Source organism: Protomyctophum parallelum, assembly GCF_964188405.1.
Source record: "Protomyctophum parallelum genome assembly, chromosome: 10".
NCBI classification, from domain to species: domain Eukaryota; kingdom Metazoa; phylum Chordata; class Actinopteri; order Myctophiformes; family Myctophidae; genus Protomyctophum; species Protomyctophum parallelum.
The window spans coordinates 36891367-36911557 of NC_139704.1; the positions used below are offsets into that span (position 1 = coordinate 36891367).

Here is a 20191-nt window from a genome sequence, read left to right on the forward strand (position 1 = left end):
CCTGTGTGTACCTGTCTCGTTGTCAGCTCATAACCCTGTGTGTACCTGTCTTGTTTTCAGCTCTTAACCCTGTGTGTACCTGTCTCGTTGTCAGCTCATAACCCTGTGTGTACCTGTCTTGTTTTCAGCTCTTAACCCTGTGTGTACCTGTCTCGTTGTCAGCTCATAACCCTGTGTGTACCTGTCTTGTTTTCAGCTCTTAACCCTGTGTGTACCTGTCTTGTTTTCAGCTCATAATAACACTGTGCGTTCCTGTCTTGTTTTCAGCAATGGCTCCGGGTATGAGCGTGGCGGTGTACGCCGGCCTGGTGGGGGCGCTGTTGCTGTGCGTGATCCTGGTGCTGTGCGTGGGCATCCTGGCGTACCGCCGCAGGTGTCGACATCTCCACGGTGACATCACCGATTCTTCCTCTGCGCTCACCGCCGCCTTCCACCCTGGCAACTATAAGCCTCCCAGACAGGGTGGGTACGCACGCACGCACACACGCACGCACACACACACACACACACACACACACACACACACACACACACACACACCTCATGACAATTGTTTTTGTACTTAATTCTTTTTCTATAATTTGTCATCACTCATTAATATTCATATTCAATTATTCATTATTATTATTTTTCTGATTGCTCTGTTTGTTTCCTTTATGACGATCACCGTGGAAACCGCGAGTTAAAAATGAATGAACCTCATTACACTTCTACAGTATATGGTCGCTGTCAGGCAGAATCCCTCATATCTATATTCTCCATATTTTACTTTGCAAATGAATGCCCTACTCTGTCATGCAAGAGTGGCTGGCACTCAAAAGTTGTGAAAATATTTTCACTATTCTAAATAGTTTTTAGAATAATCATTAAAAAAAATGGCTCAATGGGAATTCTGTGTAGGACAAAAATGGCCGATTTGCTCGTCTACATATGACGTAAATTCAACATTCATTAGTGTGGTTGCCCCAAAAGGGGCAACCAGACTCTAGTAATTGTAACACTTTATTATTCGTAGTATTATTCCACTAGTCTTTTTTTTGTCGCTTTATACCTCCCACACTGTACGCTGTACGCACTTGAGCCATATGTCAAATTCACCGGAAAAATCGGGAATCGTGTGCTTGTATTTTGTTAAGAGAAATGTTGTATAGTTTAATTGATATGAATTTATTAGTGAATTAAATTTCCCCATTGACATGAATGGGAAAAGGCAAAAAATCACATTCAAGTATTTTTTCCTCGGAGACTGTAATCACTATAGTTACAAAACTTTTAGGGATATTTCTTAATTATGACTAAAATTAATTAAAATTATAATTTTATAGGTCGGCCTCATGGTGGCGCTATAACAGCCCACTTTACCTTTTGGCTTATAACTCTTGAACCGTAGGTCGTAAAATCAAAATATTTTTTCCCCTGGATTCCTTGGGTCATGACGCATCTCCCCATATAGGCCACGCCCATTTCCGCCATGATGGATTTTCCGCCATTTTGAATTTTGTCCAAAACACACTTTTTGCTTTTCCTCCTACAGATTTTGTCCAAATCTCACAGAAATCGGCACACATGATCTCTGGACATATCCGATTAAATCACCAACTGCAGAATTTTGGTAGTGCGTATCGTTCGGCCGTAATCGTCTTCCGAAGTTAGTAGGAGGGGCCTATATCACAAAAATGCCATAAATCACGAACGGAATGTCCAATCCATCCCAAATTTGAATCACATGTCCGGGGTGGTTCAATCGACCAAGTTCTAAAAGCAATTCCATTTTCATCCATAGGGGGCGCCGCAAATGCGAGAAATGTAACCGTTTGTCGCAAAAACATGAATTTCGGGGGTTAAAGCCCCTCCGAATGACTTACGCATGATCTAAGGCGTGACTTGAAATTGTAATTGGCTGGCAATACTAGTGGGAGGGGCATATGTAAGCCACTGCGGCAACCACACTCTGCAATTTTTTTAAATTGCGAATTTTCTAGTTGTCAATGTTTGTGTAAGACGGAAATCTACACTAATAGCTGAATATAGGAGGGGCTAGCGCCCCTCAAAAAAGGACCCACCCAACGACACACAGGGCAGAAGTGGGTTAACAGACTGGTCTCCTCTCCTGTGTCCTCTCCCAGACAACCCTCACCTCCTGCACCCCTCGGCTCCCCCGGACCTCACGGCCACGGCGGGCCCCTTCCGCGGGCCCCTCTTCTCCCTGCAGCGGGGCCTCAACGGGGGGGACACCGGCGGCCCCCACAAGATCCCCATGACCACCTCCCCGCTGCTGGACCCCTGCACGCTGCCCAGCCTGAAGATAAAGGTGTACAACGCCTCCACGCTCTCGTCCATGGAGCTGCCCCCGTCCATGGACTGCTCCACCGACGACGCCGCCCACGCCGAGACCCTCGGCCTGAAGTCGGCGCCGGGCACGATGGTGGGACGGGAGCGCCACGGCGGCGAGCACGGCGGCGTCCACAGCGCCACCGTGCCCGCCAGGGAGCCCGGTCACAGTGCCGGCGCCACGCTCGGCAACCTGGGAGGACGCCTCACCATCCCCAACACGGGTATATTAAGCGCTTTGATCTGATTCAGATCAGATTCTATAAATGTCTTCTACATCCTGACAGTTTTCTGAAAAAAAGCTATGTTTCTATGTCAGTCGTTCTTCGATTCTTCAAAAATAGCAGACGTACAAGCTCGTAGCGCGCCACTCGGTGGCAGATCTACAAGCTCATAGTGCGCCACTCGGTGGCGCGCTATGAGCTCGTAGATCTGCTATTTTTCAATAGCTAAAGCATATAACATAATGCTAACACCAAAAGGGGTTCCCGCCCAAAATGGTTTAAGCGCTTTGCTTTTTAGTCCGGCATGCAGCCAACAGGCTTTTTTGTTCAATATATGTATAGTTTTTTTTATTGGCCTAAAATGTTGTCTATATACAGTACATACATTCATGAATCCACCTGCTGACCGGTTGTCAGCATTGAGCTATTAAGTCGCATGTGACGTGTCAAACTAGGGGTTTTCATGCTGAATCCATTGCAAGCACTCCTTGGGCTAAACACGGCCATAGCCACATACCCAATGTGCCCAAATGTGTTGACCTCATTACATTTGTGATAACGCCTAAGGCCGTTTTTAGCCCTAGGAGTGTTTTTCGTGCAAAACAAATGCTTGCAATGGATCCAGAATCATGAAAAGGAGAGGGAGGGATTTGTGGACCGTCCACAGGCAGATAAGAGCACTTGTTTGAGAGTAATTATTCAGAAAACCCCAGACCACAGACAATCCACTGAATGTTCAAAGTTAAGGTTTTTGGGATGCAATTGAGGTCAGAAAACCCAAAAAGAAAAATTACAATTTTGTCACCAGGCCTTTAAACGCGGCGTACTTATGAAACCATGACGGATACCAATTAATTTGTCACCCTTGCAGATATGACAATTAAGGCTGTCACTCTTCTCCCTCCTCTCAGGTGTGAGCTTGCTGGTTCCGCCGGGCGCCATTCCCCAGGGGAAATTCTACGAGATGTACCTAATTATCAACAAGTGGGAGAAAACCACGTGAGTGACTTTTTAGTTCTATCTCTCCCGCTCACGCTCGTCCGCTCCATATGCCGCGAGGCACGCTACACATGCATAGTGGAATAGACTTTGATTTAATTAAAAATGCTCTTCTGCTGATTCCCCCTGAATAAAACAAACACATTAATTGTTTCAATCAGGACCGGTCTGGAGCTAATTGATAATTGCTCCTCTGACACTATACTGTACGCCATTATGAAAAGTACAATGTTTGAAATGACGTTTGGAAACTTTTTTCTATTCTGCAATTCTGCAGTGTCTCTCTTAACCCATTGAGAGTGAGACCTGGAACCTTAGCGTAAAACTTTAACCATTATTTACTTTAGCTGTTGAAAAATAGCAGATCTACAAGCTCTTGTAGATCAGCTATTTTTGAAAAATCGTGAACATCTTTGAATATATGTTATATATATAATATAAACGTTTTTAATCGATTCTGGACGGGAACACTTTTTGTTGTTTTAACTATAAGCATTATGTTATACTTTAGCTATTGAAAAATAGCAGATCTACAAGCTCATAGCGCGCCACCGAGTGGCGTGCTACGAGCGTGTAGGTCTGCTATTCTTTTTATCGTAAAAATGTGGCACAAATCTTTGAATATATATTCTTTCAGAAGACTTTTTTTTATTTCGACGTCAGGCCTAAATGGGTTAACTCATAACTTTTAGGTTAGGTTAGGTCGGGGGGGGGGGCTAAAAGGTTTGGGGACCATTTTGTAGAATCTCTGGTGTCTCTGGTCTCCTAACGGGGTCTCGTTCTGGTTCTCTCTACCCTCCAGGCTGCCCTCTGAAGGCAGCCAAACGGTGCTGAGCCCCGTGGTGAGCTGTGGCCCGTCCTGCATGCTGCTCAACCGACCCGTGGTGCTCACGCTGCCCCACTGTGCCCAGCTGGACACGCCCACGCCCGACTGGACACTCGCGCTGAAGACGCAGACCCACCAGGGAGCGTGGGAGGTGAGACGCCATTTTTTTTGGAAACAACACGGGGGGCCCCTTCCCTATACCTCCTTCACAGGTGCTACCGCTGATACTAATGAAGGCTCTGTTCCATGCTGGTCAAATGTCCGACATGCACTGCGGGTAAAAAAAATCACCCGTGGGTCAAATATCACCCGTGGCGTCCGCGTGCGGTTAGGGTTAGGTCGAATTTTTGGGGATGTCGGATCAAAAGCATGCACCTGTCCTTGAATGGGTTCCAAAATGGCCCTGCACAGGTTGAGAGTTATGCGGGGGTCCTTGAAATTAAAACATTGGAGAACCACTGCACACTAAATGGAACAGAGCCTTTATTAGTATCGGTAAGGAAGAAGTAGGGAAGGGGCCCGGTCCGAAGTAGGATTTTGTGTGCATATTAGCCCAAGGACCCCGGAAGGGCTGGCCAACGTTGAAGCCGCCGAGCCTACTGGTCAAAGCTGGAACACCACATTTTGGTGTCCAAATGCAGAAGTAGAGCGTTCTTCTTCCGGCTGCTTCAAAACGCCACTGAGCCACTTCCATTGAAATGAACAGCGGGGGGCGGGGCTATCACTCCCGGTCTGCTCTATGATAAAGCCCATTAGGAAGTGCCTTGATTGTCTGGTACGGAGGGGGGGGGGGGGACACACTTTACTGGAGTATTTCTAGTTTTCAGTATTTTACTTCTACTCCACTACATCTCAGAGGACAAAATTTGTGATTTGATTCCACTGCAATTATTTGAAAGCCTTAGTTACTAGCTACTATTTGTATTATTGTTACCAAACATAGATTCAGTCACCACTTCAACCCTATACAGTATGTACTTTTGACCATTTGAAAATAGCCCATCTACAAGCTCACAGATCTATTAGAATGTAATCATAATGGAGACATTTTGCATAATGAGTACTTTCTACTTTTGGTACTTTTAACTACATTTTGACACCAACACTGTACCTGTACCTGTAAACTTGTAAATTGTGAATTCCTTACTTGTGAGTTTTACTTGAGAGAGTATTTCTACATTGCAGAATTGAATTGATACTTAACCTTTTTCCCGCCCCTGCCACTGTTCCCCTCCGTCTCCCCCCCGTCCAGGAGGTGCTGACGGTCGGGGAGGAGACTCTGTCGTCGCCCTGCTACCTCCAGGTGGAGGAGGAGAGCTGCCACGTGGTGATGGAGCAGCTGGGGACCTATGGCCTGGTGGGACAGTCCTGTCCCCCGCAGCCCGCCTGCAAGCGCCTTCAGCTGGCCCTGTTTGCGCCTCGGGCCCCGTGTCTCTCCCTCGACTACATCCTCCAAATCTACTGCATCCACGACACCCCCCATGCCCTCAAGGTACTGTACAGTGTACTGTACACCATGTCACGGTTTCGTGGTCTTTCGTAAGCTTGTTGAAACTATAGCTTCTAAATAATTATCTGGGGACCTTTACTTGTACTTTTTGTGGTAAATGCACTCAAACTTTGTTCTTTCTTGCCTTGATCTCCTTACCCCCCCCCCCCCTCCCCCTTCTTCCCTTTCTGTGTTTTCTTGGAAGAATGACAGGATGGGAAATATGCACACAAACGTTTTTACTTGTAAAACTGTGATGTGACAATAAAACTGTCTAGTTTTATTCACAAGGACTTTTCTGAAACACATAATTGTTGAGGGTCATTAATGTTCATCGTGTTTAAATATGAACCTGATCACTAATGAACTAATGACCGAACCAGTGGGGACTACAGTACAGGGGGATAACAATGAAATTGTGAGGAAAAGGTGAAACATAATTGCAAAGAAAAGGTGACAACTAAGGTGGTGTTTGTTATTAGGGTCAAGCTAGCCCAAATGGAGTAGGCCCCTTTTGTTTTTGTGAAAATTCCGCCTTCTCAGCAGTTTTGGCATCATTTTTCTAAATTGTTATGATTTGCTCCATCCACCTTTCGTCCTTATTTTGGCCTGTCAGCCATGTTTTCTTTTTGGGCTCGACCCCGTCTTATAGCTGCTTGCAGCTATATTTTAGATTTAATTTGATCATTAAATCAGAGCCATAGTTCACCTGATGTCATTAGTTGTTAACTGTGGGCGTGCAAAGTCCTTTGAGACTGTAGTAGTGATTAAGGGCTTTACAAATTTATATGATATGAGAGTTGAGTTGAATTCCTGATTAATGAATCGGCGGGCCAAATTAACACATTTACATATGCTCTCGTCCCTTTCTTTGCGGTTCAACAGCAGAATGCATACTGCATGCACGAATGTGCAATTTATATCAATGCAGCCTTTTTTCTCATTGCGGTCGTGGTGAAACCTGCAGTGCCACACCTTTTAGTAAATATAGACAGACATTATGAACATCGAATCCATAGACTCCAGAGTGTACAGTGCTTTGCTTTGTGTTTTCAAAACGGAAGATTTATTAGTATCCTGGCGCCACTCACACACGTCGATAAGACAAACAATTGGAAATGCCAGACGTGAATGTATTAATTATTTGGTGCGCATGAAAATAAAAAAAACGTTTGTGTCCGTTTCGTCTCCCATTGTGTGTGTCTGCAGGAGGTGATGGACTTGGAGAGAAGTTTAGGGGGAGTGTTGCTGGAGGATCCGAAGCCTTTGCTCTTCAAAGACAGCTACCACAACCTGCGTCTGTCCATCCATGACATCCCTCACTCCCACTGGAGAAGCAAATTGCTGGCCAAGTACCAGGTCAGTCACACACACGCTTTTCTCCTATAGCCAGTCTGGCCTGCCGCTGGGCTGCCATTCTCTGATGCAGCATAAAAGTCAGTGCTTTACAAGTCTGGCTCTATTGGAAAAGGGCTAAAATACACAAGTATTTTATGAACTGGCCATATAACACAATTTAGCTAAGCGACCGTGAAAGATGCTATTCAATGGCCAGTGCTGTATTATAAAGTAGTGAGCAGGAATACATAAAGACTTTTTCATCTAAAGCCTGATTCAAACTTAGTTGCATGCTGGTGTTGAATGCCGTGAATAGCAGATATACAAGCTCTCAGCGGGTCACCGGTGTGACACGTTGAGAGCTCGTAGATCTGCTATTTAACAAAGCATGACACCGGCACGCACGCAAGTATAACTGAGGCTTAACCCATTTAGACCTGGGAACGATTCTACAAATGTCTTCTAAATCCTGACAGTTTTCTGAAGTGGTTCTCAAACTATTTCATGTCAAGGACCCCCAAAAATATAGGTAATTGGCCGCCAACCTCCATCTGAAAATACGCTGTTCCAGGGACCTCCCAGAAGCAAAGATTTGAGTTAAAAAACATTCGCTCTGAAAGAATAAATACTCAACGATTTGCACTACATTTTCACGGGGTTTGTTTTTGCGCGGCACGCCGCGCTATTTTTCAATAGCTTCAAACACCAAAAGGGGTTCCCGCCCAAAATGGGTTAAGCTAGCAAACCATAACAGCTGCACTTAGCTTGTCATCAGTCGCTAACGCCGTAAACTGTTGCATGCTCCGTTGCACTCTGCCACCACGGTCAGCAGAGTACATTATGAACACTCAGGGGCGAGAGACTCAACAACAACAAACAAGCACTCTATGAATTCACTAACGGCTACGAGACGAGGCTGTGCTCCATATATATACTGCAATGTCCTGGTCGGTGAATACATATACCCGGTGTCATTGTGAGGAGCTTTTCCTGGCGAGTGCACTGAAGTGAATAGCATATTGCACTTGGGGTAGTATGCATGTATGTATGCATGACGCACACTGTTGTGACTCTAAATCCCCTGCTCAGTTGTGACCCCGGTCGCTCTCCTCCATACCGAGGTGGCGATTTGTCATTGAATCCGATTACTCATCTGCCAGAAAGCCATGAGCTCGCTTAGGTTTATTAAGGGCACACTATTACAGACTGTGGCTGTAATAGTGTGCCCCTAGTTTGGCCCCTAGACCTAAGAGTGGTCCGTGACAACACAGAGAATATAATACATGTGCACAATAAGGCATAATCTGTGGCCAGAAGTTAATGTGAGATACTCTACAGAATAGGGATAGGATTTGATAGAAAACATGTTGATTCTTACAAGCAGGTGACAGTTTTCCTTCAGCAGTGAGGTCTTTAGGTCTGCAGTATCTTCATCAATTGGAACACCTGGCACCAGGAACATACATGTTCTCGGCTATATGATGATTGACGCTATAATGTCTTGAGTAGGACGTTGGTTATACGACGTCCTCCCGGTGGGGGCTCCTCGAGGTGTTAGTCAGAGACAGTACAGAAATGTGTGTGGGGAGGAATCAATCGGCATAACGACTAAATTGGGGGTAAAAACCAACAACCAGAAAATGTCATTAAACGTCCTACCGTCTGTGTGCATATGTGCGTGTGTGTGTGTGTGTGTGTGTGTGTGTGTGTGTGTGTGTGTGTGTGTGTGTGCGTGCGTGTGTGCGTGTGTGACAGGAGATTCCGTTCTACCACATCTGGAGTGGCAGCCAGAGGCCGCTCCACTGCAGCTTCAGCCTGGAGAGAGGGAGCCTGGCCGTGTCGCAGCTCAGCTGCAAGATCTGCGTTCGGCAGGTGGAGGGGGAGGGGCAGATATTCCAGCTGCACACAGACATCCAGGAGGTACAGTGCTATATTATATGGACGACAGTATTAGACCTCTGGGGATATCATATACAGTAGTTATACAGTGGTTCCCCAACTTTTTTAGCTCAGGACCCAAAAAATAAATTAGGCCTGACCTAGTGAAAATAGCCGGTCTACAAAGCTTGTTATTCATTCATTCATTCAGTAATAAGAGAAGGTAATTTCATATGGTTTCATGTTGGTCTTTCTTTCTTTCTTTCTTTCTTAATATACAGCGACTGCAATAATGTAATGAATGCATACAGATTTAACCCATCGGCTGCCTTGCAAAAAACACTGTTTCATGAGTATAATACATGTGGGGTCAGAACACATCATTTAAAACAGCATTACAGTAACACAATAGGTGAAAGTCACGTGCATTGTGTCACACGAGCATAACATATGTCCTCGTTACTGAGACGCTCAGGGGTGGAGATCTTAGGGGTCACATTGGGGCGTCACTGGTTCGCCACTCACGACACTTTCTTTCTTTCACTACAGACCCTTCCGCCACACTCGCCCCTGCCATCGGGAGGTACCTGCCTGCCCTCCTCTCAGGTGGGACCCTATGCCTTTCGCCTGCCCGCCTCCATCCGCCAGAAGATCTGCGCCAGTCTGGATGCCCCGAGCGCCCGCGGTTGTGACTGGAGACTGCTGGCTCACAGTCTGGGCTTTGACAGGTTAGCATATAGCATAGCACCTGATGGGTGGCGAGATACGGGAGGGTTGAACCATACATAGTTATGTGCTGCCAATTTTATGTATGGTAAAGTATGTTATTGGAAGCTTGAGCAAAAGTGCAAAAGTGTTTAAGGCATTAATCTGACGTGCCAAATGTAAAAAGTACATCTTATGCAGAATGTCCAAGTTCACAAGTATGTATTGACAAAAGAAACCAGTGGGATTTTAACAGATAGCTCGTTACGTAGACAGCACTAGAATTGCATTTTATGTAGTCATAGCACTTTATAGTACACATGTATATTGTATAATATATAATATAGTATAGTATGTATAGTTGACATAGATAATCCACTGTTACGTTCTTAGTTTATACATGATTCATGATAACTACTGATGTGATGTATGCCATGCATTTGTTTTTGCTTAATGTAAGTCGCTCTGGATCAAGAGCGTCTGCTAAATGCCTAACTTGTAAATTGTAATTGTCCATTCATTGTCAATAGCATTTCATGTTTGTGTTAGGACAAAAATCTACACTATAGCTATGTTATTGAGGGGTGCTAGCCCCTCCTATACACAGGTTTAATGTTTGTCTTTAGTTCAATGTTTGTTCTGTAAACGCATTGACAATGAAGGGAGAATTTAGGTCATAATGTGTCATTTACGTCATATTGTCTCTTTTTGTTAATGGCGTTTAGTGTTTGAGTTTGCACCGTTTGTTTAACATCACCATTACCATCACCTAATCAACATGAGTTAGACTTTAATATATTAGCGCCCCTCACTTCACACGGGTGTGATTTTATTATATTATATTTGCCATTGACAATGAAAGGAGAAATTGGGTCAAATGTCCGCCAACTACGACGTAAAGTTGTATGATGACAAGAGCGCCCCTCACTTCACACGGGTGTTTTAACTAAGCATTATGTTATACTTTAGCTATTGGGTGGCGCGCTATGAGCTTGTAGGTCTGCTATTTTTGGAAAATGCGGCACAAATCTTTGAATATATATTCTTTCAGAAGACTTTTTTTATTTCGACGTCAGGCCTAAATGGGTTAATGGGAAGTGTATTTGTCTCATTAGTAACAACAATTCTCTCTCTCTCTCTCTCTCTCTCTCTCTCTCTCTCTCCCTCCCTCTCAGGTACTTAAACTACTTTGCAACAAAGCCTAGCCCCACAGGTGTTCTACTGGACTTATGGGAAGCTTGTCACCACTGTGACGCAGACCTGGTCTCTCTGGCAACTGCCTTGGAAGACATGGGGAAGAGTGAGGTGCTGGTCGTCATGACAACGGACGGGGATTGCTGATTCGTCGAGCAAGAGAGAGCAAGCGCAATGATTTTATTTTTTTAGTTTTCAGGGCCACCACGACAAAAAAAAAGTATGAACACCTGCCTATGAATATGCACAACCCCCCTGGTCCTGCACAAAGCGTGAACCTTTAGACCATGCCGGTTCCTTCACACTCCGTTACCTCTTGCCCTCGTCGTCTCTTCCCTCGGTCGGCCTCTGGCCAATGTTCCCCCCGCTAAACAACCATTCATTCCCACGGCGGCCCATCCTATGGTAACCGCTGAGCCTGGATCAGCTCGACACCTCTCCACTCCAAGCAACGTGGCACCATCCTATGGTAACCGCTGAGCCTGGATCAGCTCGATGGCCTCTCCACTCCAAGCAACGTGGCTGCACCCTCCTGGAAGGTTGAACGGAGCGCGGTGTGAATTGGGTGTGAAGATGCATCTGCCGTGTGTGTGTGTGTGTGTGTGTGTGGTGTGAATTCTTTTCACAGGGAGAAACACGGGTGGAAAGCGAGCAGCACAGGCTCTTTGTAAATAATTGACACCACTTTGCGTCACACGGAAATCAGAGTATTGGATACGTCGAGCACGCACGCACGCACGCACGCACACACACACACACACACACACACACTCACACACACACACACAGCACAAAGACTCTGTCATACCTTTAGTGCTGCTATAAAAGTGCATGATTGAAGTTGAACACCCCCCCCCCCCCCCCCACCCCAGTGACTGCACTATGTCCTTAACTCTATGTCAACATGCAGTGTGTAGTATAGAGTGGACAACAGGCAGTCTTTAACCTCCTCAGGCTCTGGACTCGCTCTTTATTGTCACACACGTGAACAGAAACCTTGGTCACGAATCCCCCCCTCAGACTGAGACGGGCGCGGATTTCCCCGTCCCGACCGTTTCGACTCGCATATACGAACCATATCAGGAAGGAACCCTCGTGTTCCGAAAAGGCTTTGAGCAGCGTATCGCTTCAGGTGCTGCGGAAGCACCCCCCCCCCCCCCCTCTGTGTGCCGTGTGGAAGGATGGATTTGGGAGTTTTTTTGCTTCGGGATCGGCGAACACACTGAGAACCGCCTGATTCTCTATATCGTACTAACAAATGCCTCAAAGCCTTTGGCATATCGCTTTCCCCCGACACGCCGGGGTGTTCCATCTTTCATCCGTCTCCTCCTCCGCCATCCTCCCTCCCAATCTGTCAAGAATGAACTGCAGGGGTGCATCATAATCAGCCCTTAAAAGTTTCTTGTAGGGAACGCTCTTTAAGTTATTATCCATATTTGTGGATTTGTTCTTTTTGGCGATCGTCCGTGCCATCGCTATTATTATGATCATATAGATGTTTTTTTTTTCCTTCTTTCTTGTCTGTGCTTTGATTCGCCTACTGAGCTGCTGAGTACTGTTGTTCTATTGTTGTTGTTTATAGTAGAGGAGGCCAAATTGAAGAGTTTAGAGGTGCACAGCGGGAGCTGTGAATAACACAAACATGCTTATTGTTGTTACTTTCAAATATTGCATATCTATTCAAAATGTTAAATATAGTCTGTAATTCAAGATTAGATGGTGAAATGTCAGGATGAAATATACAGTAAGCTATATTTGGTAGACATTTTTACCATGACTGGGGGGGCAGCGCGCTGCTGTTGACAACGGAACAATAGATCAGCCTTTTGCCTTGTATCGACTCGGCAGCAAGCAAGGGGACCATAACCTTTACCTCAAGACCATTTGACTTATGTTCCAATTTGTTCCCTACCACTTGTCTGTGCCCATTTCGCTATCCCTTTCCATGTATCTCATTATTTCCGCCCCCCAAAAATCCCTGTTTTTTTTTATTGGCAGTTGATAACAGATTGTTTACCTTTGTACTAAACCGCCTGCTTTGTGGTCAGGATGCTCAAGCTACTGTTACGTATCAGCTATCGGTTTGACAGGCTGAGATTCAAATGCTGTCATGTGGAAGGGTTTGTCCTTATCTAACTATATGTCTGTGTTGTTGTCGAGTCTTAATCCCTCAAAGCAAAAAAAGAAAGAAAGAAAAGTGTTAAAATCTTTTGAAACCAGAAAACCAAAACACAGGCAGTATCCCTCTTCTTAAGCAGTGAGTCATGTCACTGTTGTGTGTGATTGGACTAAAAACAGGTCTGTATGCGTGGGTGTGTGTGTGCGTGGGTGTGCGTGCTTAAGATTTCTCATCTCTTTTTGTAAGTGCTATGCAAGTACAAAAGAACAGTGAATTGTTTCCTCCGTTCCCCTAAAGAGTAATTATATATATTTTTCAGATCAGGACATTGACAGGGTTCATTGATTGATTCGTAGCTTTCGGCGGTTGAAGTCAACAGTAAAAACAAAAAAGACAATACACGGTCTTGTGATCACTAAATGTGTCACGGAATTCTTCAGCCACATCTGAAGGAATTGGACTGCTTTACCGATGAAATCTGCCATGGAGAGAGAGAGGCCGTGGAAGACTGGGGCGGCTGCAGTGTGCTGCTGCCGCTACACAGTAAAAGTGTCACAAGCATTATGAACCAATGCCCTGCACAGCGTTGGCCGTAATGACACGTCTGAACATGAACTGTCTAAAAACCTCGGAACCCTTAAGCAGGACCCCGCTCTGCCCCAAATCTGCTTACAGAGACTGATTAGCTGTAGACGACAGTCAGTGTTCATTTGTACCGAGATATATAATAAATGAGATGCTTCTTGAGTACCTCGTGAATTTTGTTCGTATACCACAACTCTGGGAGCTTTCTCCTCGCGTTGAAACGGATTATACCTTGCTCCCGTCGAAGAGAAGAATCAAGCCTTTGAGTCATCGAGTCAGTCCCTAATGTTTTTACGGAAAACTGGAGTCGGCGACATTGTTTTATCTCTGTAAACTACCAATTGTAAATAAACGTCTAGCCTTCTTACCTGTAACTAAATATAATTTTTATGCAATAAATTATATTTCCTAGTTTAACATGAGTATTTTGTTGTGTATTGTCTTGTCTGTACATCAAATGCAGGCCTATGCCTCATCATACGACTGTATTATGTCCTGAAAATTGCAGCTCTACAAACTTTTACTTCTATTTCCAACAGGCAACACCGTCAGATACAATGGAGCATAAAATTAGACATTAGCAATAGCACACTACTACCATAACTTGACTCGGCAGAAGAGTGTCTATACTTTGAGCATTTTGTTGGTGGCACCAGTGTTTTGCTTATCAATTACACCCCCGGTTCCTCCGAGAATGCAAAGCTGCTCATTCTCTCCTTCGTGTTCTCACACCTCGCTGAAACATTTCCTCAGGGTCCATTTGGCTCTGAAAGCTTCAAATCGGTAGGCTGTCCAGGCTTCAAATTAACAAGGTTTTAGAGACACGGATATTAGCTTTTAGAATTGATTCGGTGTGTGCCGTGAGCATTCGATCTAACCTAGCTCTAATGTCTAAGTGGGAGCAAGCAGCATGAGCTGATTTGTCTGATTTATCCTCGCATCAAGAACCAGCATTGCAGAGAAGTGCCGTAAATATGTAATATACTATGTAATATGATCTTAATTGTGTGCGCAATCCTCTTTGTACCTGTTTAATTAAGTTTAACGCCAGTTTGGCACTTATGGACCATCCTTCGGTTCGGTGCATAACTTAATTGAACCCTTTACATAACATGAAGGGAGCCTATAATGGCACCCGCGCTGCACAGTATTTAGCTTTTCAGCAAACTTTGCACATTTACACATCATGAACATATAGGCTACCATAAGCATATCTAATGTATGTACTTCTCTTTAAAGGACCACTTCACCACTTTTCAACCTATCTTCATATAATAGGTCCTCACTAATAATCATGAAGAAATGACGCAATGTTTTTCTACTCAGTCTGTGTCTCATAGGAGGGCTGTGGGCAGTTCAGAAACCGTCTTCCAGTGACATCATCGATGGGGAATACAAGCTAATAAAAACTGCAGGCTTTCTAGTCCTGAAAAGTTGCAATGCGAAAATGGAAGCCATCATTCTCACGATAATGAAAATCTAAACATTTGTGTAAAAAAACATCTGCCTAATGATGATGTCACTGGAAGACGGTTTCTAAACTGCCCACAGCCCTCCTATGAGACAGACTGAGTACAGTAGAAAGAAATCGTGCCATTTTATCATGATTATTAGCACGAGGACCTATTATATGAAGATAGGTTGAAAAGTGGTGAAGTGGTCCTTTAAATACAGCACATATGTCACATATGTCGGATGCAGAAACACTTCATATGAATAGTGTCTCATTATAATCATTTATTTCAGCAATATTAGGAGTTGTAATATGAACCACATGATGCTCAAGCATCCCTATTCTGGGCATGTTCATTATGCTGTTGCTCTGTAGCAGATCTCTGAGTTTGTAGCTAGGCTATTTTAGTGGAGGAGATTTGGTGTAGAGGGAATGGGACAATGTATATATAGAGAGAATATTGTATAGACCCCTATGGGGCTCCAGTCAATGAAGTATGTCTGGTTTAAGTGGTTCACTCGTTCTCTCAGAAATGTCAGGTTCATAACATGAAACCGTATGGCCTGGGGGACACAGGCCTATAGTTCAGAAATGACATTATGTTATGGCTTTGCTAGACTGTCTAATATTGTCCATTATCAGTCTTGACTTGCACCAATTCACTACAGGGCACTTGGTCATAGATTATTAAATATGCTATCCAGTAGTGCCCCCTGCTGGTGTTTAAATACATAACTTGCAAAATATAAAATTACTTCCATTATATACTGTACAATAAAATGCTATTCACCTTATTCTGATCCCTCTCCTGTTCGCCTTATTCTTGGCCCCCCTCTAGGCCGGCGCCATTGGCCTTTTCTGCTGCTTCATTCATGGCCCTAGTAGTGTAATGCAGGTGATGAGCTGTGTTTTGCAGGGGCCAGGTCTGTGAAAACCAGCCTAAAAGTAGCAACTGGTTTTACCACTTCACACACATACAATAATAATAATAATAATAATAATAATAATTTTAAAAAATATATCATTTTTAAATGTTTTAACAACAGTCCGATATTGACTTTATTGACGATATTCAATATCCCGATATTGTCCAACTCCTATTTTCCCCAATACCAACCGATACCGATAATATGCGGCCGTGGAATTAACACATTATGCCTAATTTTATTGTGATGCCCCACTGGATGCATTCATAAATCTAAGGTTTTTCAAATAAAAATAAACATTATCATAAATTCAGGAGACATTTTAATTAAAGGACCACTTTTCAACCTATATTCATATAATAGGTCCTCACTAATAATCATGAAAAAATGGCACAATTTTTTTCTACTCTGTCTGTGTCTCATATGAAGGCTGTGGGCAGTTCAGAAACCCATCCACCAGTGACATCATTGATGCATGGGGAATACAAGCACATGCCCAACACACACCGTCTGTGAAGCGGGTGCGCAGCGACGCGGCACAGTATTGCCGCGCGTCATAGCCGCACGTACAGCAACACCCACAGGACGCGGCTGGCCAGCCACGCCCACGGATTCCCGGATGGAGGCCGCGCGGCAATAGCCTGGTTAATAAACCAGACCGAATCAGCCGTTGGCAAAAAAAGAATTGCCTGCCGGCGGATTACGGTCTGGAGAGGCTCAATTGTACGCCCATTTCCTACACCAGAGAAATGGGGCGGCCAATCGGGACACGGTATGCAATATGGGCGGGCTTTGGTACAGTGACTTTCAATGCTTGAGACCTTTGACTGACAGTAGCTCTGACCAATTGCGTCAAAGAGAAAATGTTTCAACCCGCCCCCCTGGAAATGAAATCCAAGCTGAGCCTCCCCAGACTAATATCCCGCGGTCCGTGCGATATTAGTCTGGTTTATTAACCAGGCTAGCACGGCAACGCCTGGAAAATAGAACAGCAGCGTATCGGAGCGTCAGGCGAGGCGTGAACACGCGCCAGCGCAAGTCTGACGCCGCCGGTGTGGGATAGGTTCATTGAAAATAACGGAGGCGGCTGTTTTGACGCGCAGCGTTCACAGACCCCGTGGGCACACTGGACGCGTCAGGAGCGTCAGAAGTAGCTGAAGTTTTCTTCTTCGTGGGGTTTTTAGACAGCTGGTGTCCGTCGGACGCGGAGGTGGAGCTTCTTTTCCATCCACCAGCTGTCTAAAAACCCCACGAAGAAGAAAACTTCAGCTACTTCTGACGCTCCTGACGTGTTCAGTGTGCCCACGGGGACACTGTGTGAGGTGTGCTTAATAGAAACTGCAGGCTTTCTAGTCCTGAAAAGTTGCAATGCGAAAATGAAAGCCATCATTCTCGCGATATTAAAATCTAAACAAAAAAATCTGCCTAATGATGATGTCACTGGTGGACGGGTTTCTAAACTGCCCACAGCCATCCTATGAGACACAGACTGAGTAGAAAAAAATCGTACCATTTTATCATGATTATTAGCGAGGACCTACATGATATGACGATACATTGACATAACAACGCGTCATCAGAGCGGAGGGAGGGGCGTCAGCTGCGACTCCGCGGCTCCGCCCACCCCCCGGGGTAAGATTTGTGATTTGTGATTTGCTCTCGTTCACTGCAATGCAATTTGCGGCATTTTCAAAACAATATTGCGCAGAGTAGCGATTATCTAACGTATTTGCAATGCCATACGTTGAAAGATCTGTTGCCCGCGGACAAGGCACGTTACCTCCGCAAGTTAGATATTATCGGCATAGGTGTTTGCCGTATGTGATTAAGGATTGGAAAAAGTTGCATTGGCAGCCATAGAAAATTCTGCCCGGGGTAAAACACCGGATGTGATGTTTTTGGGCGTTCCTGTCTTGTTAAAAAACCGGCTGTGACGTTTTTGGGCGTTCCTGTCTTGTTTCGTGTCAGTGTATAGGTTGAAAAGTGGTGAAGTGGTCCTTTAATTAAAACCGATAACGATATTAATTCATTTTTTCAAAGAGCCTATTTACAAAAGCAAATTTATCCAACTAGTCCTGAACGGAAGCCACCTACCAAGAAAGATGGATGATATTATGATTGGACTGGGTCTCCAGCTATTTTATGCTTTTTATTTTTTCTTAAGGGAAACAAAACCCGTTAGTAAGGAATTCTGAAACTATTTGTGCTGTGTAAGCCTCAGGTATCCAGCTGTACACTCAGTAGAACCCAACATGGACTGTTGTTATTGCTATTTGCTAAATAAACAGTGCCCTTAGACTGTGTTATAAGAAGAACATTGTTTGGTTTGGTTGTTCCCATACATACTTTCCTTTCATTTACAAATTATTCAAAGTTTGTTTTAATATATTGCTTCTCAGTGATATTCTATGTGTTGCATTACATTTCCAAATGTATATACTACACTCTCAAGCTTAAAATATCTTATAAGGGTCCACTCCATTTGGTTAAAGTGACATTTTGCTGCTGGAACAAGCTGCAGTCACTCAATGTCAGTAGTATTTGTAGTAGATAACAGTAGCACAATTAGAAATTTGCAGAATTTTTGGTCATGATGATTATGGCACCATGACTAAAATATCTAAAAACACTTATTGCACACATAAAAAACCCCAGGAACATGTTTGTGCCCTAAACATTTAAATAAGATCTGGTTGCAAAAGGGGTGAAGTGGTCCTTTAACAATTCTCCATCATTTAGCTGGGGACCACCTGGAGCCCCTTCAAACCCACTGATATACTGACCTACAAGGTCAACCCACCCTCAAGAATAGCAGCGGTGAAACTGCTATGCTGCGTTCTGCCCGTTTCACTTCGTGAACAGTTGTACTAGTAATTGGTAATATGTTACGTGTAGTCATAGGCAGAATAGATATATGATAGGCCTAACACTTATTCCACACTGCAGAATATTTAAACAAAAATCACACCTGTGTGAAATGAGGGTCGCTCTTATCATTCATCATCTCATTCCGGCCAATCACAATTTGCGTCCTCACCTTCGTCATCAATAGTGGTGTTTACAGTACACAAACCCTCAGAGTGAGAGGCTAGCACCCCTCACAAATAGATTTCTTCTGAAAATATCTACAAGCTGAGCTTGGCCATTTTTTGTAGCTTGGCCATTTTCACTATTTTTTAAACTGCCTGCTCTATTTTGAGGGGCGCTGTCTTACACAAACATTAAATCCACATTGACAATGAATGGACAATTTTACATCAGTGTCTGAGCAAATAGGCATAGTGTCATCATGATGATGTAGAGAGCACCCCTCACTTCTTTTTTTATACTATTTTAATAGGGCCTAAGTGGTATTTTTTTTTCACAATGTGAAAAAAAGTAGTCAGTGACAGTGTGGTTATTTTTTCTTCCTGGAAATGTATGGCTTTCCGAGGCTAGTGTGGCTGCAGAGTAAAGCCACCATGTGCTAAAGGTGTAATCACAGAGCTATCTGGTCGTAGGACAGTGTCTACAAGAAAACATAAGTGGGTTTCAGATGAGCCGATCTTAATTTGTTAACTGGACAGCGTGACAATGAATTGAACATTTTCTGTAAACATACAACTGGACAGTGGACAGCAGTGAGACAGCATTTGACAGCCCTCCTGGGAGTTGCACCCAAATCCCAACATATAGCTGGCATGTACTAACTACCAGGGCTTTGTTTGCTATGTCATCATCGCTACTTGTATGTGACTAAATACATTTAAATAGGGAGGAGTAACCTGTGTTGCAGTGGTTGATATTTCAACCGTCCAAAGCCTCAACTCTAAATATGACACTAGTTTGCAACAGGCTGAACACAGCATCCACAATCATGTACACTACACATAAAGGATAAAGGCAGGTCTACACGTAATAATAATAATAATATGAATACACACATTCAGTACTCTGAATGGCTGTGGTGATCACCAACTCACCACAACTTGTCACATTAAAAACGTTTGAATTGTTTGTCAGACAAAATTGTGTATTGATGCCACGTAGTGAGGCTCACTGTGTGAGCTGCGTTAGCATCACGCTAACGTCGTTAGCATGGCCTCCCTTGGCTCAACGACTAAGAGGACCAAATAAAAAGCAGG

General features: G+C 44.2%; 2 protein-coding genes across 2 annotated transcripts in view; one reads left to right on the top strand and one right to left on the bottom strand.

Annotated features, from left to right (window-relative positions):
- unc5b (unc-5 netrin receptor B) overlaps positions 1–11390 on the top strand; it is an 87143-nt gene extending 75753 nt beyond the window's left edge. Inside the window, exons 9-17 of the mRNA XM_083774610.1 lie at positions 268–462; positions 2127–2555; positions 3467–3554; positions 4357–4531; positions 5633–5872; positions 7079–7228; positions 8963–9127; positions 9635–9813; positions 10966–11390. Coding sequence (XP_083630736.1) covers positions 268–462; positions 2127–2555; positions 3467–3554; positions 4357–4531; positions 5633–5872; positions 7079–7228; positions 8963–9127; positions 9635–9813; positions 10966–11131 — 1787 coding nt within the window. The 3' untranslated portion in view covers positions 11132–11390. The remainder of the gene's footprint in view (positions 1–267; positions 463–2126; positions 2556–3466; positions 3555–4356; positions 4532–5632; positions 5873–7078; positions 7229–8962; positions 9128–9634; positions 9814–10965) is intronic.
- Positions 1–20191, bottom strand: part of mapk8a (mitogen-activated protein kinase 8a) — a 326366-nt gene that overhangs the window by 131578 nt on the left and 174597 nt on the right. The window lies entirely within an intron of this gene.